At 38.1% G+C, this 27,125-nt stretch overlaps 1 protein-coding gene across 4 annotated transcripts in view; it reads left to right on the top strand.

Moving 5' to 3' along the window:
• Positions 1 to 27,125, top strand: part of SNX25 (sorting nexin 25) — a gene marked incomplete at its 3' end in the record, with an annotated part of 120,461 nt that overhangs the window by 58,610 nt on the left and 34,726 nt on the right. For all 4 annotated transcript variants that reach the window (XM_080710058.1, XM_080710059.1, XM_080710060.1 and 1 more), the window contains exons 6-7: positions 7,732 to 7,802; positions 24,020 to 24,201. In XM_080710058.1, the coding sequence (XP_080566184.1) occupies positions 7,732 to 7,802; positions 24,020 to 24,201 (253 nt within the window). The remainder of the gene's footprint in view (positions 1 to 7,731; positions 7,803 to 24,019; positions 24,202 to 27,125) is intronic.

The raw sequence follows: 27,125 nt of genomic DNA on the forward strand, positions 1-27,125 counted from the left end.
CCACATGGAGAATAGAATCTCACTCCTAGAAGGTGATCACTCCAAAAACGAACGCATAATTTATAACTTAGAAAAAAAATCAGACAGCAGGAATTTGACATTGAAGAAATATGGGCCCATTTTAAGAGAGCTAACCTAAGAATAATTTGAATAGAGGAGGGAAAGGAAGGTGAAACCAAAGGGATCAGTAATCTCTTCAAACAAGTAATAGCAGAAAAATTTTCAAACAGAGCAAGAGGTCGATACCCAGGTCCAGGAAACTTATAGAATTCCCTTTAGACGGGATCGGAGAAGAGGATCCCCACGCCACATAATTGTCAAAATGACCAATGTGGAAGCCAAGCAGAGAATCTTAAAGGCAACAAAAACAAAGGGTCAAGTGACATTCAGAGGCAAACCAATTAGAACCACTCCAGACTTCCCAAACCAAGTCATGAGAGCCAGAAGGTTTTGGAGTAACATATTCCAAACGCTGAAAGAAAACAACTTCCAGCCAAAAATTTCCTACCCAGCAAAACTATCTATCAAATTAGATGGGGAAATAAGAAGCCTCCATGGCAAACAGAAACTGAAGGAATTTATGTCTTCAAAACCAGCGCTAGAGAAAATATTCAAAGAGATTAACTACAAAGAAGAAATAGGTAATACACACCAGAACCAGAGAAACAAGATCTTCCATCCAGCAGACAACTAAGCAAAGAAGAATAAACAGTATTTCAAACAGAAATAAAATTTTAACATGTTAGGAATTAAGTTATCTCTCAATAATCACAATGAATGTAAATGGCCTCAATTCCTCAATAAAATGACATAAAGTGGCAAAATGGATTGAAAACCAGAATCCATCCATCTGCTGCTTACAAGACATGCACTTTACAAGTAAAGAGAGGAACAAACTCAAGGTAAAGGGCTGGAACAAGGTAACTCATGTTAAGTAGCTATCCTAACAAATGTGAAGTAGTATTTCACTATAGTTTTTATTTGTATTTCCTTAATGAGTAGTTATACTATGATAATGATGAGTGATATTCATGTGTTTATTGGTCATATAAAATCTTTGGAGATTCATTATCTATTTTAGTCTTTTACCTATTTCTAAATTGTATTGTTTGCTTTTATTGTTACTAATTTTTAGGTTTTCTATTTGGAATATTAATTTACCTTCAGATATAGCATTTGGAAATATTTAATCCCATTCTATCAGTAACTTTTAATTCTGTTTAAATTGTCTTTGGATGTACAATTTTTTATTTTTTATGAAGTTTGTTTATTCTTTTGTTGCCTATGCCTTTGGAATCATATCCAAGAAATCACTGTGAATTTCAGTGTTGTGAAGTTTTATGACGCAGGTTTTCTTCTAAAAGTTTATAGTGTTAAGATTTACATTTAGGTCTTTTATCTATTTTGAGTTAATATTTGTATATGGTGTTAGGTAAGTGTCCAACTTTATTCTTTTTCATGTAATTATTCTTTTTCAACAATATTTAGTGAAAAGATTATTATTTCCTTCACCCAATGTTCTTGGAAACTTTGTCAAAAATAACTTGATGATATATGGAAGAATTTATTTCTAGGCTTTTTATTTTACTCCACTGGTTTATATATATGCCTGTATAGCACTACTACACTGTTTTGATTAATGTAGCTTTATAAGGTTTGAAATCAGAAAATGTATGTCTTCTAAAAAATAAATAAATGAGTGATGTGTGAAAAAAAAAAAAGTTATAGAAGGATGGCTGGGATGCAGCTCAGCAGCAAAGCACTTGCCTGTCAAGTTCACCACCCTGGGTTCAACCCCCAGTCCAAAAAAAAAAAGAGTTACAGAAGGAGATAGAAAACAATCCAGTCTCAAGCCTAGTGCAGCTGAGGATTTAGTATTGATTGATTGTAGTAGATAACTATAATCATTTTTATACTACAGAGAAGAGTACAAGGGGCATGTAAATTACATCTCAATAAAATTATATAAAAAGGAAAAAATGTATGCGGGATATAAGCTTTTCCTTTATAGGTCAAGTTAAAATGAAGAAAATGTAGCAATTGTTTGATGTTCATTAACACATTTCAATTTCTTCAGGTACAATATACAAAGCAAATAATTTCTGTAATAAAAATTAAGCAAATAGGAAAAAGAAAAGAAGTAAGAGGATTTCAACAAATGAGGAGGAGAGGGTTATTGTGTGTAAGAGGGAGGAAAACAGGAGAGCAAAAACTGGCGTTGGGGAAGAACCAGAGTGTGGAGGGTACTGCATGTGGTCTGGTTTGGCAGAAGTTAAGTAACTAAGAGGGTTATAGGAGACAGTAAATATGGAAACATTATCTGGTGTTGGCTGTTCGTGTACACTTTGAAAATCCTTAGATGAGGTGAGTATCACCCTATATTGAATGTTAGAATAGCAGGAAAACAGTTAATAGCATGAGCTTTAAGTCCAGCACTCTCAGATGTTAACTCTGGCTCTTGTAGTTAAAAGCAATGGGGCTTTATATTGATTTCTTAATCCACTTGAACTCCAGTTCCTTCCTCTGCAATATGGGGATAATTATAGCACTGTTATGAGGATTAAGGGGATTATGTGAATCATAATATCTAAACAGGTACCTGGCAGCTAATGAAAGAAATCTATAAATATTACCTGGTATTACTTTGTGATTTTATGCTTTTGTTAACACATTTTAACTCTTTACTCAGATGGTATATTTTCTTCAGTATCGTGAATGATTCATGTGTTACAAAGCATGAATCATGAAGAATATCAAAAGAACAAGGTTTTCAGAGTATTATGGGTACCTCTTAAGTGTTAGAGATGTTAATGCTTATTAATTTAGCTCATTAATATTTATTGAGTGCTTACCATATGTTCAGTCCCAAGCTTGGTGCTATAGGAGAAGACATGACACAACCCTTGTTTTCAAGAAGCTTATAATATAAGTAGGGAAAAGAGAGTACCATATCTTTATTTTATTTTATTTTATTATTTTTTGGTGGCACTGGGGTTCCTGGAAGCCCTTCTACCACCGGGCTACACTCCCAGACCTATTTTTACATTTTTATTTGGAAACAGTGTCTCCTAAGCCAGCACGTGCGGCTGGCTTCGAACCTGCGCGATCCTCCTGTCTGCCTCCCAAGTGCGGGGATTACAAGCGTGCACCACCACACTCGGCTCCATATCTCTATTTTAGACCAAACCATAATTTCATCTTAGGCTCAAAAATGTGACACCATTCTTTGAAGATATATTAGGTCATAAGATGACTAGATAGACTATTTTCTTTGTTTATAGTACCCTTTGTGGAGTGCTTTAAAACAGAAATATAAAATAGCTAGTCAGTAGGTTCTATTTAGGATTTCAGAGAGGACAGTTACTAATGTGTTTGGTAAGTACTGAAGAAGGGTGGAGGGAACTTTGAAGTAATATGTATGATCTAGTGATGGGCAAGTTGAGAGTCTGCCCTCTGGAAGGAAGCAGAGCATGAGCAAGAGCCTCTGGAGATGACAGCTCTGAGAGGACAGTAGAGATATCAACCTAGCCAAGGGCCACGTTTTGATAAAGGAGAACAAGAAGTTGGCTTGGATGAGAGAATCCATGCCAATCTATGGGTGGGATGGCGGGCTAGAATACAGGGGTTATTCCTTTGAGGTTGCTAGAGGTACTGAGAAAGGGAGGTTAAAGTGGTCTTTAGAAAGACATGTTGTTTTGACAGGTATGATCAAGCTGATTTATGTGGGAGAGAGTAGGATGGAATCAGGGAAACAATATACTGTTCAGCCATTGTAGTGACCCACAATGACCAGAGGCCAAAAAAAGGTGGTGACAGAAGGAAGAAAAAGAAAGTGCTTATTTATTTATTTATTTATTTATTTATTTATTTATTTTGGTGGTACTGGGATTCCTGGAAACCTTCTACTTCCGGGCTACACTCCCAGACCCATTTTATATTTTTATTTGGAAACAGGGTCTCTTAAGCCAGCAAGGCTGGCTTAGAGCCTGTGCGATCCTCCTGTCTTCACCTCCCAAATGCGGGGATTACAAGTGTGTTCCACCACGCCTGGCTGAAAGTGCTTACTTAAAGATGCTCAAAGGGACAGTTTTGGTGGTACATGTCTGTAATCTTAGTACTTGGGAGGCTGAGACAGGAGGATAACATGTTTGAGGCCAGTCTCAGCAAATTGGTGAGACCCTGTTTCAAAATAAAAAGGACTGTGAGCATAGCTTGAAGATAGAATGTCCCTGGGTTCAATCCCTAGTACCAAATGAATAAATAAATAATCAAGATGTTCAAAGGAAAATCATTAGTGCCCTGAGACTGATGTTTACTGGTAGGATAGATATCTGAGGTAATAAGATTTTGAGGAGGAGGATGTTCCTAGTACATAAATGGAAAGATTAGGAAAACTTACGGAGGAAAAAGGGTACTTTCAGTATGCTTAGATGGGGAGGGCATTAGGAACAGTTCAGGAAAAGTTAGAAAATGATTCATAATTCTACTGTTTAAACATAACTGCCCTTCATTTCATTTTCATCTTGTTTTGTAGCCTTGTCTCATATGCCCACATAACTTATCTGCAACATTATGTATGTGGTATTTTGCATTTTTAGAATTACCCTGTCACATTTAACTTCATGTAATTGTTAATTATAAATATTGCTGGTTATGTGCTTTCCCCTCATGTCTAGTATACCCTCCAGAGCTTCTTGAAAGCTGGGGCGGAAATGGTAGTGTTCATTCCTGTATATCCAGAACATAGGAAAAGATTAACAGATGTTAAATAAAAACATTGTTCATCCCATAGATTCTTTCCATTTGTTTCTTTTTTTTAATAGAAGTTACTATGTATATGGCAGTTTACTCTGAGGGAAGGCCTTGCTTCTGGTAAATTATTTCCTTGTGGTAAAGTCTACAGATTGGAGTTACTGTATGGATGTAATTCTATTTTTGGGACATCCAGATGGCAGTGTACAAGGGGAGGTTTGAAGACGTGTTCTGAAGTTGATTGAGAAGTCAGTGCCTTTTAGTGGTAGAACCTTAGTCTGAGGTGACGTGGTTAGGGATGTTGGGCTTTGATGGTTCCAGGTTTGTGTGTGCTTCTTATAAGTGGTTTCCTCTTCCATTTAGTAAGTAGCAGAACAATTCACATAATGAGCTACTTTGGTGCTTTGCTATAATTTGGAGGAATAATGGCAGACTCATTAGAGAACTTTATCAATCATTAATTCCTGCAAGTCTTCAGTTTGGAAAACAGCACTGAAGTTTTATCCAGCCTAGAGTATCCTTCTTATTTTTCGTTCCTCCATGAGTTCTCAGTCAGTCACAATGGTATTTGACCATGAGGTAAGTTGACACACAGTGACTTAGCTAGGGGGTGATTCTTCTTATGCAGCATCATATCCTGAGATGGACAGTCAGGAGGGGGGCTGATTAGACATCTCAGCAGTGTCATTGGAGGCCGAACTTCCTCCTGTCCTCACCCCTCACTATCCTTACCTCTGGCTTCAGTGGGTGAGGAAGGATGAAGGTGGCTGCTGCACCTTAGTCCTGTCCTTGATTCACAGAAGACATGGAGGGAAGAACAAGGGCAGAAGCCTGCAAGGACTTTCCCAGGGAGTGTTCCCCTTGGGAATGCCTTTCTAGAACCCCCATCCTGCAACTTCTGCCTTGTTTCTTCAACCAGAACTTTATCAGATTGCCATTTCTACCTGCAGGGAAAAAAGGTTAGCATTTTTAGCTGCATACATTACTTTCCCTGATAAAATTGCCTCGATTAGTATGGAAGAAAGAATGAAGTTGGGCAGGCAGTGTCTGTCACCATCTCCAGGTGACATGCCGACTCTGCTCCTCACAGCCTGCTCTTTGAAGTGGTGAGAGTTAAACATTGATATTTATATTATGCAAGTGAAGAAATTAAAAAGATGTGAATTTGGAGTCTGTAAATAGCTGTCTGATTAATTTGTGTCTCTCCTCTGAGTTTTAGTAAAAGGCAAAGATGTATATGATCTGAAGAGAAATCAGAGTGTCCTCTGGGTTTTAGTTGAAAAGCAAAAGAATATGTTATTTTATATTCCAAAAGTCAGCCAAAAATAGCATTACATATTAGAGTGCTGCAAAGTTTATATTCAAAGTATGAATTAATGCTAAATAGCTTTGTTGCAAGCAGATTCTTTTTTCTCTCTACACTTTTGTTGGTGCCTTATAGTCGCACATCATAAGATAGTGTAAAGTGACAGTGGCATGCATAACGCACACAGCCCTTGGTGAGCTCCCCTCCCATTTCCCTCCCTTTCTCATCATATTGGGGTGGGTATTGATAACTTCACATAAATATATATCACACATCAATGGAAGTAAACAGATTCTTAAATAGTCAATATAATTAAGGCCAAAGGGACACTCACTTCAGAACAGTTTGTTTAGAGAAATACCTAGTAACCATTGAGTAGACCATAAGAACTGGAACTGGAAAGCCCAATTGAATATGCTCAAAACAGCCATAACTCAGGTTGTACTTGGCACTTAAAATATACAATTATGTTTACTTTCCCTGACCCAGGTCTTCTCAGTCACACATACATACAGCTGGTGCTCTAATCTGATCGTTCTCAACCTTCATTGTGTGCTAGAAATACCAAGAAAGCTTTAAAAATACTGATGCCAGAGTCCCATTGCAGATGTTCTCAGCACTGTTGTTCTGGGAGAGTTTTCTAAGTGAGAAGTAGTGAGGGAGTGCACTGAGGCTGTGGCGGTGGGGCTGGGGGGGCAGCTTGCAGACTCTTGAGGAAGCACCATCCATCAGAATTGTCGCTCCAGTGTGGGTGTCCTTTGTACTGTCCAGTGTGGCTTACAAGCAGCTGTGACTGTTGAACACTGGAGATGTGGCTACTTTGACTAAGGAACTCTATTTTTTATTTAACTCAGTAGCCACTTGTAGCTCCTGGCCACCTTACTGAACAGTGCACATTTAGGAAATAGAATAGTCAGGCTCTGGTTACCAAGGAATATGCTGAGAGAGAGGAAGGAGTTTAGCCTCACCCCAAAGTTTCTACCTGAGTGTGGGCCAGGCAGATATTAAAGCTTCTGGTATAGGAATCGAGTGGGGGCCGCCAGCTTATGGTTCTTACATTAGGATGTTAGAAATGATGAGCGCCTGGCATAGTACCCAGCTTATTATAGGTGCTCAGTTCATCTTGGCTTTTTTCTTTTTTCTTTTTCTATACCAGGAATTAAACCCAAGGGCATTATAGTTCTGGCTAGCTACACCCCCATTCCTTTTTTATTGCCTCCTTTATTTTTTTTATTTTTTTTTTGGTGGTACTGGGGTTCCTGGAAACCCTTCTACCTCCAGGCTACAGTCCTAGACCTATTTTATATTTTTATTTGGAAACAGGGTCTCTTAAGCCAGCAAGGCTGGCTTCAAACCTGCGCGATCCTCCTGTCTCCACCTCCCAAGCACGGGGATTACAAACATGCGCCACCACGCCCGGCATTATTACCTCCTTTTGAAACAGGGCCTCGCTAAGTTGAGGCTGGCCTCTAACCTGCGAACCTCCTTTCTGAGACTCTCGGGTACTGAGATCATGGGCTTGCTCTACCATGCCTGTCTCATGTTTAATTATTTTGATGAGATTTACAGAGAACTCATTTCTGTGTGATATTACTTTAGTATAAATACAGTCTAACCTTGTCTTTGAAAATTTCATTTTCTTTTTATTCAATCTTTTTCTTTTTAAAAACCAGGTATCAAATTGTAGTAGAAATAATTCAAGCAACTACAATTAGCAGCTTCCCCCAACTGAAGAGGCACAAAGGTAAGAGAAAAATTTTCTTCTGTTATTTTGAGACATAATCTTGATAAGTCATTTAAATGATTCCATTGAGTTGGTGTTCCATAATTCACTTAATCTTTTCCCTTAGTAAAGCATTTACATTGTTTAGCTCTTTTCTTCTTTCCTTCTTTTAGTTTTGTCTTATAGGTTTTTATTTTTATTTATTTATTTTTTTGTGGTACTAGGGATGGAACCCAGGGGCCTTCTACCTCCAGGCTATACTCCCAGACCAATTTTATATTTTATTTGGAAATAGGGTCTCACTAAGTTGCTGAGAGCCTCACTAAGTAGCTGAGGCTGGCTTCAAACCTGTATGATCCTCCTGTCTCAGCCTCCCAAGCGCGGGGATTACAAGCATGTGCCACCACACCCTGGCGTCTTATAGAAAATTTTTTTTTTTTAATTTTCCCCTGTTTGTTTCTTTTCAAATGAAGCAAGATTTTTTTTTTTTTTTTTTTACCATGATTCTGAGAACTCATTAAGGTATGTACAGTGGCTTTAGCTCCCTGTTGTTTGCTGGGAGCCAGCTCCTTCCCTTCACATATATGAAGTAGGTGGCCATATTAAAATCTCAAATGTAGAGAAAATCTCGAGTCACTACTGAGAGCCAAGCACTACTTTTACCTTGTTGCTAGACTTTTCACAAAAATCCCCAGGCTTACTCAGATCTTTCTGTTGGGGAGTAGGGGTAAAAATGGAATAGTTAAGTCAGACTTAAAACATGCTCTCTCCGCAAGTTTCTAATTAGCACAGAAAAGCAAACAGAAGCTAAATTGAGTTAGAGCCTTTTTCTTTCTCCTTGAATCACTGACAAACAAAACTTGATATACATAGTTTGTCATCACAACTTCTATAAAGAAAAACAATGTAGAAGAAGCAAGGTCCTTTCCCAAAATAAAACTGTCATATACATAGCAACTTCTATGTAGATAAAACATGGAAATGATCCAGAGAGTCAACAGTGTTTTTATTGAACATGTATTGATCTTTTCCTATGATCTGAGGGTACAGGAAGGAATACCGCCAATCTAGTCCCTGCTTTCAAGAAGCTCTGAGGGTATACCAAGCTGAAGGGAAAGCATTCAGCAATAGTTATAGTTTATAATGTATTTATTTATTTATTTTTATTTTATTTTATTTTTTTGTGGTACTGGGGGTGGAACCCAGGGGCTTTCTACCTCCAGGCTACACTCCCAGACCTATTTTCTATTTTATTTGTAAATAAGGTCTTACTAAGTTGCTTAGAGCCTCACTGAGGCTGGCTTCAAACCTGCATGATCCTCCTGTCTCAGCCTCGCAAATACTGGGATTAAAAGCATTCATCACAGCCGGGCGTGGTGGCGCACGCTTGTAATCCCCGCGCTTGGGAGGCTGAGACAGGAGGATCGCACGGGTTCGAAGCCAGCCTCAGCTACTTAGTGAGGCTCTCAGCAACTTAGTGAGACCCTGTTTCCAAATACAGTATAAAAAAGGTCTGGGAGTATAGCCCGGAGGTAGGAAGCCTCTGGGTTCCACTCCCAGTACCACCAAAAAAAAAAAAAAAAAAGCGTGTGCCACAGCCGGGTGTGGTGGCGCACGCTTGTAATCCCTGCATTTGGGAGGCAGAGACAGGAGAATGGCATAGGCTCTAAGCCAGCCACACTGGCTTAAGAGACCCTGTTTCCAAATAAAAAGTATAAAATAAGTCTGGGAGTATAGCCCAGAGGTAGAAGGAACCCCAGTACCACACACACACAAAAAAAGGCATGCACAACACCCAGCTTACAATTTCTAATTTATAAATTGTAATTTATAAAAAGACCTGCTATGATTTGATTATTTGGATACCCTAAAATTCACATGTTAAAACTAATCACCAAGGTTGATGGTAGAAGATGATGCTTTAGGAGGGGACTAGTACCATTATAAAAGAGGCTACAGAGAACTTCCATATCCCTTGGAGCATATGAGCACACCACATCTTAAGACACATTGATCTTGAACTTTATAGCCTCTGGAACTGCAAGAAATATATTTCTATTGTTTATAAGGTTCCTAGTTTGTGGTAATTTGTTATATTAGCCTGACTGTACTAAGACAAAATCCCAGGCTCCTTCTCTTTTATTTCTATAAGTGACTCTTCCCAGGGTTTTTTTCCTGCCTAGTCTGTCTATAGCCTATCCATTCTCTGCCTTAGAGTACTAAGAGAAGTTCCATTACACTCATAATGGTTTTTATAGCCAACTCTTCTCCTACTCTCCCCCAAGAAAAATAAGTTATCATGTTTTTAACAGTTACATTTCATGAAAGAAAATTAAGGTCTGGAGATTTTAAATACTTTACCTTCTTTGAAAATAGAACTAGTTAATCGCAGGACTCGAACCCAAGTCTCCTAATTTTAAGTCCTGACTCTCCACTCATTCACATGAGTGTCACACTCAAAATCTTAAAACTGGTGTGGGTCAGATCTGTGTTGTAACAAATGCAGTATCTCAAATCTTTCACCTCACAGTGCTAATTTGAGAATAGGTTCTGAATTTAATATGTGGGTTTAATTGATAGGATATAATTTCTTTTAAAATGTATTGCAAGAAGCCAGCGTGGTGGCTCACACTTGTAATCCCACCATTTGGGAGGCTGAGACAGGAGGATCATGGTTTGAGAACAGCCTCAGCTACTTAGTGAGGCCCTTTGCAACTCAGTGAAACCCTGTTTCAAAATAAAGAATAAAAAATAGGGCTAGCTTGGTGGTAGAATGCCCCCAGTTCAATCCTCAGCATGAAAAAAAGAAAAAATTGCAAGCCTGTGGGAGGGCCTTAAACTAAAAGAAGTGCTAGATGTCCCAGCACTTTGCAGGCATCCTCACCAGGCTGTATATCATTACAAGGTCTCAAGTGAATGGTTATGCCATGACTCCTGCTATGATTTCTGCTTATTCCTCAAATGCACTATCCACTCAAGAGGAGTGACACATTTGACTATGAATTCCAGGTGTTTGGTATGATAAGATAATCCTATTTTTTTCTTAAGAACATACCAACTGGACATGGTGGTGCATACTTGTAATCCCAGCATTTGGGAGGCTGAGATAGGAGGATTGCAGTTTGCAGACAGCCTTAGCTACTTAGTGAGGTACTTTGCAACACAGTGATATCCTGTTTTAAAATAAAGAATAAAAAATAGGGCTAGGGTGTACCTCAGAAGTAGAATGCCTCTGGGTTCCATCCCCAGTACTGCAAAAAAAAAAAAAAAAGTCAAATTGAAAAGCAAGACAAATATATTTTTAGTTCCTTGGCAGCTTTTGAAGTAACTTTTAGATAATTTTGAAGAGTTTGTGATGATTAATAACTGCTGAGAATTGCTGCCAGCTTCAGGTTAGAAAGTTGAATATCTTTACTCCTTTTGAAATTTGACTAATCTCTAAGTGAATACATACTTGTTTCTTGGGTCCTCCCAAATTCTTTTACCAAAAAGAATTTGGTAAAACTTATTTAAATGTATGAGAATCTGTGTAAGGGGGGGGGGGAACACATCTATAATCCTAGTACTTAGGAGGCTGAGACAGAAGCATCGCAGGTTCAAGACCAGCCTCACCAACTTAGCAAGACTCTCAGCAACCTAGCAAGACACTGTTTCACAATAAAAAAATAAAAAGTGCTGAGGGCTTAGCTCAGTGGTAGTTCAATCTCCAGTACCGCAAAAATAAAAATAAAAAATAAGTGTTTGAGAGGCTTCAGAGGCTGGTAAGTTCATTAGTGTACATGTGGGTTGAGGAAGAGAGGCCCAGCATTTCTTTTTTTTTTTTTTTTTGACATGATTTTTATTTGACTGTAGACAAAGCATTCATTTCATAAAAAAGTAAAAACCAATTAAAAGAGATGTCATTGTAATGAAAATATCTGTATAGCCAAGATATATAAGTCTTAAAAGAGAGCCCATTGTCTGGAGCAATGTTCAAAACTCAGAAATGCCCCGTACAGCAAAAAGAAACAGAGTCCCTCAGGATTAACCTTACCATTGGCTGGATTGTTTCAGCTGTGTAATTATGACTTAAAAAAAACACAAGATTTTTAAAGAACACAAAAGTATAATATCGTGGGTAAAGAAATAATATCACCTCCTCCCCCTAAGAACAAAGACAACCTAAATCTTGTCCTTTGTCTTAATTATTCTTCTATTGTAGGAAGCATTTTCACATGAATTCCTTCTCAGATAGGAAAATGTCAGCGGAATTGTCATTAGACTTCATTGCTGTGGCAGATAGTGTTTCTGTGGGCAGATCAGTTATAGGATTAAGAATGTTCATTTTATTAGATGTGTATATTTACTGACAGTGGGTCAGTAGTCAAAATTTAATGAAATATATGCAGAGTTATTAATTTAGCAATTTTAAAAAGCTTTCAGAATTTCTTTAAAAGTGGGGTGGTAGCCCTTAGCATGCTTCTGAGATATAATTTGGAGTCTATACAGAAAATGGAAAAAAAAGAGAGCCCCCTAAGAGAAGAATCTGTTATTGAATATACTGGATTTATTTTTTTAATTTTTAATTTTTTATTATTTATTTATTTATTTATTTATTCTTTTTTTTTTTTTTTTTTGGTGGTGGTACTGGGGTTCCTGGAAACCCTTCTCCGGGCTACCCTCCCAGACCTATTTTATATTTTTATTTGGAAACAGGGTCTCTTAAGCCAGCAAGGCTGGCTTCGAACCTGCACGGTCCTCCTATCTCTGCCTCCCAAGTGTGGGGATTACAAGTGTGCGCCACCATGCCTGGCTAATTTTTTATAAGTGGAACATATTGAAAGTGGTGTACATTTAGATTGTGCTTCATGCCCTTCCCCCTCCATTTCCCTTCTCTCCTCCCAATAGAGAGTGTCCAGGTTAACCATGTTGTATTTATGCTATTACACATATTTGTATGTAGCTCCTCCATTGAACAACCTCAGCTTTCTTCCTCTCCTATCCTTCCATTCAAGGTTTGCTGAGATTTCTTCTCCATTATCTGGAGTCCCTCTGGTATTACCACTACTCCCCAGCTTGGGCATATTAGAGAAAACATATATCCCGTCTCTTTCTGTGCTTGACTAATCTCACTTAACATAATGTTCTCTAGTTCCTTCCATCTTCTTGCAAATGCTATTATTTTATTCTTCTTTATAGCTGAATAGAATTCCATTGTGTATATTTCCCATAATTTTGCAATTTATTCATGTGTTGATAGAGATCTAGGTTGGTTCCATATTTTGGCTATTACAAACTGTGCTGCTATGAACATGGGTATGCATATGTTAATGTAGTTCTCTGATTTAAACCCCTTTGGAAAGATACCCAGGAGTGGTATAGCCGGATCAAATGGTGGATCTATTCCCAGCTTTCTAAGGAATCTCCATACTGATCTCCATAGTGGCTGAACTACTCTGCACTACCACCAACAGTGTAAAAGAGTTCCTCTTTCCCCACATCCTCCATCCTTGCCAGCAATTGTTGTTGTTTGATTTCCTTATGTTTGCCACTCTGACTGGGGTTAGATGGAATCTCAGCATAGTTTTGATTTGCATCTCCCTGATGGCTAGTGATGTTGAACATCTTTTCATGTATCTATTGGCCATTTTTATCTCTTCTTTTGTGAAGTGTCTATTCATTTCAGTTGCCCATTTATTGATTGGGTTTTTTTTTTTTTTTTTTTTTTTGCTAGTATAGAGTCTTTTGAGCTCTTTGTATCAAGATATTAGCCCCCTATCAGAGTGGTGGCTGGTAAAGATCTTCTCCCATTCTGTAGGCTTCCTCTTTAGATTCTTGATGGTTTCCTTTGATGAGAAGAAACTTTTTAGTTTGAAGAGATCCCACTTATTAATTCTTGCTTTAATTTCCTACTCTTTGGAAGTCTTATTGAGAAAGTTACTCCCTGTGCTTATATGTTGGAGTGTTGATCCTATGCCTTTCTCTAATAACTTCACAGTCTCTGGTCTAATTTCTAAGTCTTTGATCCATCTCGAGTTGATTCCTGTGCATGGTCAGAAGTAAGGATTCAGATCTAACTTTCTACAAATGGATAGCCAGTTCTATCAAATGGATAGCACTTTCTACAAATGGACAGCACCATTTGTTGAAAAAGCTGTCTTTTCTCCAGTGTATGAGTTTGGCTCCTTTGTCAAAGATCAATTGACTATAGATGTGGGTTTGTTTCTGTATCTTCTATTCCGTTCCACTGGTCAGTCTGCCTATTGTTGTGCCAATACCATGCTGTTTTTACTACTATTGCTCTATAGTATAATTTGAAGTCCAGGATTGTGATGCCTTCTGCCTGGTTCTTGTTGCTGATAATTGCTTTAGCTATTCTAGGTCTTTTCTTTCTCCATGCAAAATTCATAACTGATTTTTCCAGGTCTATGAGAAATGTTGTTGGTATTTTAATGGGAATTGCATTGAATCTACAGATCACTTTTGGCAGAATGGCCATTTTGATTATATCAATTCTGCCTATCCATGAGCAAGGGAGATCTTTCCATCTTCCAAGGTCTTCTTCAATTTCTTTCTTTAATGTTTTGTAGTTTTCTCTGTAGAGGTCTTTTACCTCTTTGGTTAGGTTTATTCCTAGGTATTTTATTGGTTTAGAGGTTATAATAAATGGAATAGTTTTCTTTATTTCTTTCATTGTGGATTCATTGTTGGCATAAAGAAAAGCAACTGATTTCTTTAGGTTGATTTTGTATCCTGAAACTTTGCTGAATTGGTTAATCAGCTCCAGAAGTTTTTTGGTTGAGTTCATTGGATCTTCTAGATAAAGAATCATATCATCTGCAAATAAGGATAGTTTTAGCTCCTCTCTTCCCATTTGAATTCTTTTGATTTCCTTCTCTTGCCTTATTGCTGTGGCAAGAGTCTCAAGGACTATATTGAAAAGCAGAGGTGATAATGGGCATCCTTGTCTTGTGCCTGTTTTTAAAGGGAATTCCTGCAGTTTTTCTCCATTCAGTGATGTTGGCTTTGGGTTTATTGTATATAGCCTTAATGATATTGAAATATGTTCCTTCTATTCCAATTTTCTGCAGTGTTTTTAACATAAATGGGTGCTGGATTTTATTGAATGCTTTTTCAGCATCTATTGATAGGATAATGTGGTTTTTGTTCTTAGTTCTATTTATGTGGTGAATAACATGTATTGATTTGCGTATGTTGAACCAACCTTGTTTTTCTGGGATGAAACCAACTTGGTCATGGTGTACATTCTCTTGATATGGTTTTGAATGCGTATAGCTAGTATTTTGTTCAGAATTTTTGCGTCTATGTTCATTAAGGATATTGGTCTGTAAGAGGCCCAGCATTTCTAATTGAGGAAGGCCCTGTTCCTTGCCTTGATTGCCTAGGTTCCCTGAGAAGTCCTGTGGATCCTGAGGAGAGAAGGAGAAGAACTCATGTTGAGAATCCAGGGGAAGGGAAAGGGTGCAGCCTTGTCCTTTCCATGGTCACAGAAGTTGTGCCTCTCCTTCAGTACTTCCTGGGATCAGGGTGGGGAAGGGCACAGTTTTGCTCTCATTTGACAGTGTCTGGAGACATTTTTCGTTTTTGTCTTTGGGAGAAGGAATGCTACTGGCATCTAGTGGTAGAGGCCAGGGATGCTGCTAAACATCCAGGACAGCATCCACAACAGTTAACATAGCCCAGGTGCCCACAAGAACCCCGTGTGTGTTAACTATTAAACTCCTCAGTGCACTGGGGTTCTGCTGTTAGTGAGTGCTTCCAACTGGTTGTGTGCCATGAGAGGAGAACACTGTTCAACTATTGATACTTTCTCATACTTGAAAAATACTGTGGTGCTATTTATTCTAATTATACTTGTGCTCTTTCTAGAGTCATTGTTTATTACAATGTAATTTACACTACTTTGTTGCCTCATGAGCAGTAGCACCTAAAAGTTGTCCTCAAGTGTTTTACTCAAAGCAGTTCATGTGCTTCAAGAAGAGCCATATCATGAGCAGAAGATTTATAGCAAAAAGCAATTTCTGTGATGTTCATATATCTGTTGTAATGTCTTTATGGTCAGAAAGTTCACCTAATGTCTAATGTAAATGTCTCTTTCAGCAGATTAACCCACTTCTTTTTACTGTGATCTCAATAGACTCTATGAGAAATATATATATGATATTACTTAATTTCATCTTGCCACAAATTTAAAGAGTAACTGCCATCTCCTGTTAAATTGGTTGTCATCTTGGCCTTCCTTTTTTATATTGATTTAATTTTGTATGATTGACATAGTTCTAACAATGCACAGCCTTACTACTAAGACTTTGCACAGAAACAGCTGTGTATGAGTTTGGCTAGAGCTGGGTCTCAGCATGTTGTCGCACGCCCGCTTGCCTATACTTTTCTTGACATGAATATTTCTTGGATGAATGGGGTTTAAGGCCACAAAGAAATGTATTCATCTGCATCACTGGATTTACCAGGATTTTTGCACACCCAGAAGCATGGGCTACGTGAGCTCTATGTTAGTCACTTAGCTCTGAACGTGGCATTAGCTTTCTGAGGCAAAAATAAACAGAACTGTCTAAGCAACAAGCTGCGATTGCATTTGTTAGCAACTAGCTTTGTAATCAGACAATGGCATTGTATCACATTATAACAAACAGACTGCATTTCACGTGAGCTGGCGAGTTCAAGCAAATTGAGAATATTCATCTTGGTCTTGCAGCTGTGGCTTTAGGGAAAGGTTTGTTCTCTTTCATTCTTCCTTCTCTTTAAATTTGCTTCTAGGATTTGTTCTTTAGAAAGGCTTTTAAGCTTTCTTGGGAGGAAAAGCATGTGGTGACTGATAAATGTGTGTCATTTTCTTCTGGATAGGTCTCTTTCTTTATCATCATTTTTTAACCCCAAATTAATATTAAGGTCTAGTTTTTTTTTTGTTTTTTTTTTTAAGGCAACTTTGGTCCTGAATTCCAGAGTAATTGAAATGTTCTGCAAAGTAAATTAAGGCTTAAAGAAGTATATTTAAAAAGTGAGCTTTTAAAAAATTAGCTCTTTCAAGCATGCATTTCTTTAGGCAGATCCACAAAGCATCTTATTTTATAATAGACTCATTTGGGGATAAACTATATTTACCTTTATCCTCATACAAAAGGGTCCCTTACATATTTTTTCCTGTGGATATAAATGCTAAGCTTGTGAGTTCTTTGGTCAGGGCTTTCTATTAGCTAAGCATAGGACATGTTTAGAAAGTTAGATGAAAATATCTTTTTAGCACCTATATGGGAAAACATTTCATCATTTCTAACAGACCATCTTGAACAAAGTCATCTACCTGAAGTTTACCATTAATCCTTTATGGTAAGTTTTGGAAAAGCTGCTTCTAGTAGATAAACATATTTTGTGATACAGTGTTTATGTTTTTTGAATTAGCTTGTTTAGTTTATTTAGGTACCGTTTTATGCATTTGTATGCAATGACCAAGTGGGACAGGAAAGAGGTAATAATTATCCTAGGGAATTGGAGGTCTCCAGCAAAGATGTGCAAAAGTATTACTTAGATGGCTGGGCATGGTGGTGCATGCTTGCAATCCCAGTGCTTGTGAGGCTGAGACAGGAGGATAGCACAGATTTGAAGCCAGCCTCAGCTACTGAGTGAGGCTCTCAGCAACTTAGTGAAACCCTGTTTCCAAATAAAATATAAAATAGGTCTGAGAGTATATCCTGGAGGTAAAAAAAAAAAAAAAAAAGCCCTGGGTTCCACCCTTAGTAACACACACACACACACACACACACACACACACACACACACACACACACATTACTTACTGGCACTCTGAAGAGAACCAGGAAACCAAATGCAGACCTTCTTTTATTAGTAGTAGGTCCAAATTATAGCTAAATATATTTATTGTGACCTCCAAAGAGTGTGATCTGCCCTGGCCACATGTGTACTTACCAGATCCAAGGAGGATATGCATACTGATCTAGTGGTTACCAATTTATACTTATCTGGTGGCTACTGATCTTAGTGGTTACATTGCCTAATGATTTACTGAGTTTCTGAAATGAGCATGCTCTTCTGCTTTCTGCTGTGGGTTTCACACTTTCTCCACTCTCCTCAAGCCTCTGACTGCTCACCCTTTTACCCACCTCACTTTATGCAGATAACCTCATTCACTCCTTGGAGAAAACAGAATCCAAGTGAAAGCGACTACTCCAGCTTTCAAACACCAGTTTCCAAACATCTTGTATTTATATCCTTTTTTTCTGCCTTCCACATTAGTAAGATTAAAGAGGTGGCCCTTTTCCAAAGCTAATATCTTCACCTGTCTTTTGGATTACATTCCCTGTTTCTGGCCTTTTTTGCTTTCAACTGAGTCCTTCTCATCAATATTAAAACCATGTCAGTTGTCTCTCACTTTAAACAAAAAATGCCTTACTTTACCCTAAGTCTGCCTTTAGGCTGTATATGCAAAGGCAGCTCATTCCCCAGGGATAATGCTCTATGTTTAGTCATTTAAAAATCTCACCAGGTGTTATGCAGGTATGTCAATATCACTGTGAACTACATTATGATATAAGACTATAGGGTATCAATAAAAAGTATAAGATAAATAACATTTTTACAATCTAAAATAATAAAAATTTTACAAATCTAAAAAATCTTGAAGGATGTTTTTTGTTTTGCTTTAGCTTCTACATCAACCTAAAGAAGCAAAATATTGTAATTGCTTTTGAATTAAATTTTTGAAAATTCTTGTGCAAGGCCCACATTAGCTTATAAGTAATGGAGCCAGAATTTGACTAACTCTGAATTTAGATTTTATTAAAAATTCTCCACTGGATTTCACAGGAAGGTCACTAGTGATCTTAGCAACATTAGGTTTGGTAGTGATAGTGGGGATATAGAAGCCAGATTTGCGTAGTTGGAAAGTAGGAGTTAAGGCTACTTCCCCCATTTCTCTCCTCTGTGTCAAAGTTCTAGAAAGAGTATTATGCCTGATGCATAGTTAAGTACTCAGCAAAATGTTAGCTAAATTGTTACTGGCCTTTCAGTAATATTTGGTATAGTTTATTCATCCATTCAGCAACTACTTAATGAGTTCCTGCTATGTTGTCTGGCACTGCTACTAAGAGTTGGAGATACAGTAGTGTATAAACAGATAACATTCCTGCCTTTACACAGGTTTACCTCTACTTTCCCATTTCAGTTCCTCTCTTAGTACTTACTGTAAGGTTTAGATTATATCCTGGGATCTTTTTGTTTCTTCCTGGGTAGTTTCAACCAGGTACCATCCTAGAGCTGAACATTTGTGAACTATAGACCTATCAGATTACTCAAAAACCCTCAGCTTAGACTGAGCAAAACGGGGCTTACGAGCCCCGCTAACAACCAATCTCTATTACCACAAAATCAGCGCCTTTCATAGCCAGAAAACACCATCAGCAGAGAAACAAAAAATGTAATTTTAAGGGACAGAGAAAAAGAGGGCTGGAAAAACGAGACACCAGAAACCAGACCGCAGTGCTGCAGCCGGAGCCACGGCGTGAAGCGGCGGGCGCCATTTTGCCTTGCAGAACCAGGCTCCAGAGAGGAAGGGAACTCATAACAGAGCTCAGAAACCAGAGAGGAGATACACCAGCCTCACGCCTGAGAACGCGGCAGCAGCGCCTTACTGCTGGCGGCAGCGGCGAGTTCACCGGACGACACCAGACCAACTCACTCAACAGCCTACCAAGCTCCAGAGAGGAGCGGCGGACAGCGAGCCGAGGAGAGCCGCTGCGGAGCAGCCGGGAGGAATTCAGCAGATTTCTCGGCGCAGAGAGCAGCTAAAGCTCCCAGGGGCTGGGCTCAGCGCACCCTGCAGGGACTCAGAGTGGAGTTCAAAACAGAAAAGAAATACGCCAGCCTCACGGCTGAGGGCGTGGCAGCGGCGCCATATTGCTACCGGCGGCAGCAGCAGCAAATTCACCAAGTCCACGACAGCTCCATCTACACACTCAACAGTGAGTCAAATTGCGGCCCCTAGAGGAGAAATCCCAGTACTGTACTCCCAGGGACTTGACCCAGTGGGGGAGTGGCGGTGGCAGAGATATCACACCATAGGAGAACGCACAACCTGGCACCCCCCATGGTCTAAAACAGCCTCGATTGACTCCCTGGGTCTGAGACTCTGCGATACAACCCAGTAAAGGAGTAGTGGGGACTGAGATACCACAGACTCGAGATCCACAGCACCTTAAGTGAAGTTGTAGTGACCTAGGGAAGAACCCAGAGAAGCCACAAACTTCCGAAATCATGGGAAAGAGGAATAACAATGGAACAATGAATGCCCACAACCCCACAACATCAGAACCTGATAAAACAGAAATTCAGAGATTTATAGAAGATCAAATCAGGAAAATAACCATAGAAATAATAGAGGTGTTTAGAAAAGAATTCAGAGAGAGCCAAAGAGAGATAAAGGATGCAATTAATGAAGTAAAGGCCTCAATTCAAAGTACAAACAACCGATTAGACCACATGGAGAATAGAATCTCGCTCCTAAAAGATGATCATTCAAAAAATGAACGCATAGTTTCTAATTTAGAAAAAAAAAATCCAACAGCAGGAATCTGACATTGAAGAAATATGGGCCCATTTTAAGAGAGCTAACCTAAGAATAATTGGAATAGAGGAGAGAAAAGAAGGTGAAACCAAAGGGATTAACAATCTTTTCAAGGAAATAATAGCAGAAAATTTTCCAAACATAGAGCAAGAGGTTGATACACAGGTCCAGGAAACTTATAGAACCCCCGTTAGAGAGGATCAGAGAAGAGGATCCCCACGCCACATAATTGTCAAAATGACCAATGTGGAAGCCAAGCAGAGAATCTTAAAGGCAACAAAAACAAAGGGTCAAGTGACATTCAGAGGCAAACCAATTAGAATCACTCCAGACTTCCCAAACCAAGTCATGAGAGCCAGAAGGGCTTGGAGTAACATATTCCAAACTCTGAAAGAAAACAACTTCCAGCCAAAAATTTCCTACCCAGCAAAACTTTCTATCAAATTAGATGGAGAAATAAGAAGCTTCCATGACAAACAGAAACTGAAGGAATTTATGTCTTCAAAACCAGCGCTAGAGAAAATACTCAAAGAGATGAACTACAAAGAAGAAATAGGTAACACACACCAGAACCAGAGAAATAAGATTTTCCATCCAACAGACAACTAAGACTGGTTATCTGTGGAGATTCATTATGTATGTTAGTCTTTTACCTATCTCTAAATTGTATTGTTTGCCTTTATTGTTGCTAATTTTTAGGATTTCTAGTTGGAATATTAATATACCTTCAGATATAGCATTTGGAAATATTTTATCCCATTCTATCAGTAACATTAACTCTGTTTACATTGTCTTTGGATATACAATATTTTTTTATTTTTAGGGAGTTTGTATACTCTTCTGCTGCCTGTGCCATTGAAATCATATCCAAGAAATCACTGCCAATTTCAATGTTGTGAGGTTTTATGACCCAGATTTTCTTCTAAAAGTTTATAGTCTTAAGATTTATATTTAGGTCTTTTATCTATTTTGAGTTAATATTTGTATATGGTGTTAGGTAAGGGTCCAATTTTATTCTTTTTCATGTAATTATTATTTTTCAACAATATTTAGTTAAAAGATTAGTATTTCTTCCACCAAATATTCGTGGAAACCTTGACAATATATGGAAGAATTTATCTCTAAGCTTTTATTTAACTCCAATGGTTTATATATCTGCCTTTATAACAGTACTACACTGTTTCAATTATTGTAGCTTTATATGGTTTGAAATCAGAAAATATACATCTTCTAGCTTTGTTCTTCTTCGAGATTGTTTTGGGTATCTAGAGTCCATATTCCATATCAGGATAGATTTTTTCTGAAAAATAAATAAATAAATAAATAAATAAATAAATAAATAAATAAATAAATGTATGACAGCGTCACCTAAAAAAAAAAAAAGAAAGAAAAGAAAAAAATTCTCTGGTAAGAAAGAAAGCAAAAAGAAATATTGAACTGTTATCTTTTAGTCATCAAAAGCTTGGTATCAGACAAATGAAACTGTTTTGTGAGATTATCATTGTTAATATTGGATAAATTGCTATAAAATTAGATGTCAACCACTAAGCCAAGCATGGGAAGGAGAGATGGGGAGGGAACGGGGTGGGGAACGGGTAGGGGCTAACTGGGCGATGTGTGCATGTATGTCTACAAAAGTATTTTCTTTATACCATTATGATGTATAAATACATTACACCAATAAAAAATTAATTAATTAAAAAAAAACCTCAGCTTCACTTAGCCTGTTCTAGTTATCTTTTCTTGTATAATATGCCACCATAAAATACAGTGCCTTAAACAGTAGTCTTTTATCTTGCTCTCATTAATCTGCAATTTGGGAAGGGTTTGGCAAAAATGACTCTTTGCTCACATGGCATTAGCTGGAGTAGCTTCACTGGGGTAAGACCATATGCTTAAAGGTGGTGTATTCCCATGGTGCCAAATTGGTGCTGAGTGTCAGCCACGGTCTTAACTAGGACTGTGATCTTGGGAGCCTTGGTTCTTCTCCATATTGATCTCTCCATTGACTGACTCTCCAGGCTTCCTCAAAACATGAACGCTTTGAAGCCGGGCGTGGTGGTACACGCTTGTAATCCCAGCATTTGGGAGGCTAAGACCAGAGGATTGCGGTTGATTCACGGACAGCCTCAGCTACTTAGTGAGGCTCTCCGCAACTTAGTAAGACCCTGTTTCAAAATAAAGAATAAACAATAGGGCAGGGGGTGTAGCTTAGAGGTCGAATGCCCCTGAGTTCCCTCCCCAGACCCGCAAGGAAAAAAAAAAAAAAAGATTTGGAGGCAGGTGGATGTGTATGGTGACTCAGATTTCAGTTGATGGCCTTTGACGATCTAGCCTTGGAAGTCACAGAATCACTTCTACCATAATCCTGAACCCACTCAGATTTAATAAAGGAAACATCCTGCTTTCCAGAGGGAGGTTTTCAGAAGTGACATTGTAAAAAGAGCATATGAGGCAGAAGATAGTGGAGCCATCTTTGGAAGTTACCTACCAAATTGTCCAAAGTTGAACTTGTAATTTTCTGTAAACCTGATTTTTCTCCAGTGTTTCCTTATTTAGTCATTGGCTTTACCATCTCCACAGCTACCATATTTAATACCACTTTCTTTTCATTCCTTGGATACCTATCCTCTATCCTTTCTGTCACTCCCTGATCTCTCATTCTCAAATCTTCCAGTCTTCTTAACTATCATTGCTATGAACTTAGTTTAGGCCACCAGTGTCTCTCTCTCCTCACTTTTTACTGCAGTTTTCCAACTATTTTTATTTTTATTTTTTACTAGCTCTGTGAAATATTTTTTCCTGTTTCCATATATGATCTTTTAAAATGCAAATCCATTCATGGCATACCTCTGTTTGAAAATGCATTAAAAGCATTGCAGTACTTTTGGGGTGAAGAACAAAGTTCTGTCTTTGGCCTAAGAGGCTTTGCCTGTTCTGGCTCCTGCCTACTTCTGGTTTGTTTTAGATCTTCTCTTTCCTTTTGCATCTGCTATGCAGGGCCTCAAAGTTCTGTTCCCTTCCTTTCTCAAGGTTCTCACTCTTACCCTTGCTATTCTTTGTCTGCCAAACTCTACTCACTATTTATTCATGTTTGTTTTAATGTAATTTCCTTAAGGAAGCTGGTTTATACTCGTCTGGTATCCACACATCTCTTTATAATCTAGACAGTTTTAACTGCTTGTACTGTCTTTGTATTTTTTCCTGCTAGACTCTTAAAAAGTTCCAAAAGGGCCAATAAAAAAAATCTCAAAAACCAAGCTAGTGCCTGAGAGACACACAGTGAGCACTCAGTGTCTACATATCAGCGATATGAAATGAATGCATCCACATCAAGATATTAAGTGCATACACTGAGTTGTACATGTGCAGAGGTTTTATTAAGATTATTTTACATTTGAGTAAGATTTCTTACTCAAAGTTAATGATAGTATTATATTTGATACTAAATGTATATTTAGAAATTATATTTAGAAATTACTGGTATTAGGGAATATATACATATTTATCATGAATTCTATTGCTCAGTATTCACCGTTGTTCAAGATATATCACATCAGATACTGGTGTGGTTCACAGTTGTTGCGTCCCCTCTTTTATACCTTGTCCTCTGACCGGGTACTGCTCCTCACTCTTGTTCAAGGTAAGGAATCTGCCGCGATGAAGGCTGACCTCCTGAGGGCCAGGAATATGAAAAGGTACATTAACCAGCTGACTGTGGCAAAGAAACAGTGTGAGAAGAGAATCCGGATCCTGGGAGGTCCTGCCTACGACCAGCAGGAGGATGGGGCTGTGGATGAGGGGGAAGGGCCTCAAAGCCAGAAGGTAGGACTTTGTAGATTCTTATTTTAACCGTATCAACTTTATTACAAACACTGAAGCAACCACTTATACAGTCTTGTAACTTTTTAGTATTTAAGGCACATGATCTATAAGCACAGACTTTCGTCCTTGTTTTGTCTTACCTGTTCTCCTTGATGACTGTGAATGATAATAGGTTTATAGGTGTGTGTGTGTGTGTGTGTGTACCCTGCATATACAAGTGCATGCAAGCTTGTGTGTATGAATCTTTTTATCCCTCTTTTGTCCTTCTCCAGTCCCAGAGATGCATGCTTATTATTTACAAGGGCCTAGTTAATTCACTCATTGTTAATTGGATAAAAATAATCACCTATGAAGTAAAAGGCATCTTAAAAGTTGTTTTACAAGCTGGATGTGGTGACACACCCTTGTAATCCCAGCACTTGGAAGGCTGAGACAGGAAGATTGTGTAGGTTTGAAGCCAGCCTCAGCTACTTAGTGAAGTTCTCAGCAACTTAGTGAGACTTTGTTTCCAAATAAAATATAAAATAGGTCTGGGAGTATAAGGGGGGAGCCCTGGTTTCCATCCCTAGTACCACCAAAAAAAAGTTGTTTTAAGTCTTGGCTTGGCTACCATGCTATGAAATACCTACACGAAACCCTCATTTTCAAATAATAAAATGTTGGAACTAAGGTATCTGCTTAAGGCCACATAGATAAGATTAAAACCCAGATGTGGTTGATTCACAAATCTAAATGCTTTTTCAGTAAACCATAATATATCAATAATTGTCTTTATTTTGTACAACTTTGGAGTGACTCCTGATACTGAGTCTTTGGAGTATAAAAACACTTTCTAATCCTATTTTATTACCCGTCCTAACTCCAAAGGATCAAGTTTGGCTCCCAAGACCTGTAGTATGCTAAGATGGAAGGAAATGTCCACAGTACACCCAAGGAGTTTGCTTAACCATCCAGGAACAGGACCCTAAGGCAAATGCCAAACTTCTCTTTTGTACAGTGTCATTTAGCCACATGGAAGCCAACACCAGAATAATTTAACCCTGTCTGAATCCTCTAACTTTCATTCACTCTGATTTTTAATCTCTTGATCTTTTCCTGTTCACCTTTTGACTTGAGTTCTAATGCTTATCTGTGACTCTCCCCTGCTGAACTTTCACTTTTTCAGTGATGACCTTTTACCTTTCCACTTGCTTCTGGACTAGTCTCCAGTAGAGCCTCTGTAGGCAGGTTTCCTCCTCATCTTTGTACCAACTCCTACAGCATCTTACACAAGTGGCACAGATGCAGCCCCTTGTTTCATGGTGGGGTGCTCCGACCACTAGATGCCCATTAATTTCATTAGCATCTAAGCCTTCTGAGATTTTGGCTCTGTGGTCCAAAGTGAAAACTTCACCTTTTGGTGAACCTTAGAGAGAGAGTGGACTTGGCAAATTGAATATTGCCTCTCCTTTTTCCTGAACGTTAGGCCTCTTAAATAAACATCATACCCCATTTATCATAAATTAAGTCTTCATTTTATATCCTGTTTATGTATTCAATAGTTATTGAGGTCCCACAATTGCTCAAGCATAGTGCTAGATAAGAAGATACAAAATAAGAAAGATAGAGTTCTCAGAGAGAGTTGATCTAGGAGAGTCTCATGTAATTATAAAATGAAAAGGCAAATGACCTAGCAGTGATACGAGATATATACCTAGGAAAGGCACCAAATGGTTTCCTAGTAGTTAAAAGAGTATATGCTTTTAGATGTTATGAGACTGGAAAATCTGGGGAAAGATCAAGGAAGCTCATTGATCTTCTCATTGAAACCTGTGATTTCAGTACAGGTTAAGTCACTGTATCTACTAAAAGTAGACAGTATCAGATCCATTTTACATTCATATCCCCTAGATATTCAGGAAAAGAGAAACCCATTTCTGTAGCATTAGTATATTCTCAAAGCAAAACTATTTCCCCTAGTCTTCAGCTGGAAGACTAGAAGATAATATTATAGAATTATAATATTTATGGTAGTTTGCTATTCTCAAGGTAAGACTGGTTAATTTGAGTCTATTCTGGTTTTTTCATAAATGGATAGAGCTGCTATAACCTAATTATACCTGATCCAAGGGAATTGGCACTAACTTTATTTCAGAACTTATACTTCCAAATTAGATCAGTCCTCCAATTAAAAGAATTTGTCAGTGCATAAAAAGGCCAAGACTTAATTATATGTTATTTACAAGAACTAAATATAAAGCTACAGATAGACTAAAAATAAGAGAGAAAAACACATGTCATGCAAACACTTACTAAATGAAATCTAGAGTACCTAATATTAATTCCAGACAAAGTAAACTGAAGAGTATAACTAGAGATGAAGAACATTTCATTAAGATAAAGAGATAAACTGGGTATAGTGGCACATGGCTGTAATCTCAGTACTTGGGAGGCTGAGATAGGAGGATCACAGGTTTAAGGTCAGCTTCGACAACATAAAGAGACCCTGTTTCAAAATAAAAAATAAAAAAGGGCTGGGGGTGTAACTCTGAGGTAGAATGCCCCTAGTACAAAATAATCCTCAGTACAAAAATAAAAGTAAAAGATAAAGGGGAAAGAAAAAAGAGTAATCCTAAATATGTATATGATCAGTAAGAGACTTTAAAATACATGAAGCAAAAGCTGACAAAAAGGAAAGGAGAAAAAAAATCAATAGTTATGGTAGGAGATGTTAGCATCCCTCTTAGCAATTGATGGAACAGGTAAACCAAATATCAGGAAGGATATAAAAAACTTGAACAATATTGCCAACCAATAAGAACTAATGGAAATTTATTGAACACTCACCCTAACAACAGTAGAATATTCATTTTTTTCTCACTATACATTGAATAGGCACCCAGAAAGACTACATTGTAGGTGACAAAATAAGTCCAACAAATTTA

This window comes from Muscardinus avellanarius (assembly GCF_963383645.1).
Source record: "Muscardinus avellanarius genome assembly, chromosome: 14".
Taxonomy (NCBI): Eukaryota; Metazoa; Chordata; class Mammalia; order Rodentia; family Gliridae; genus Muscardinus; species Muscardinus avellanarius.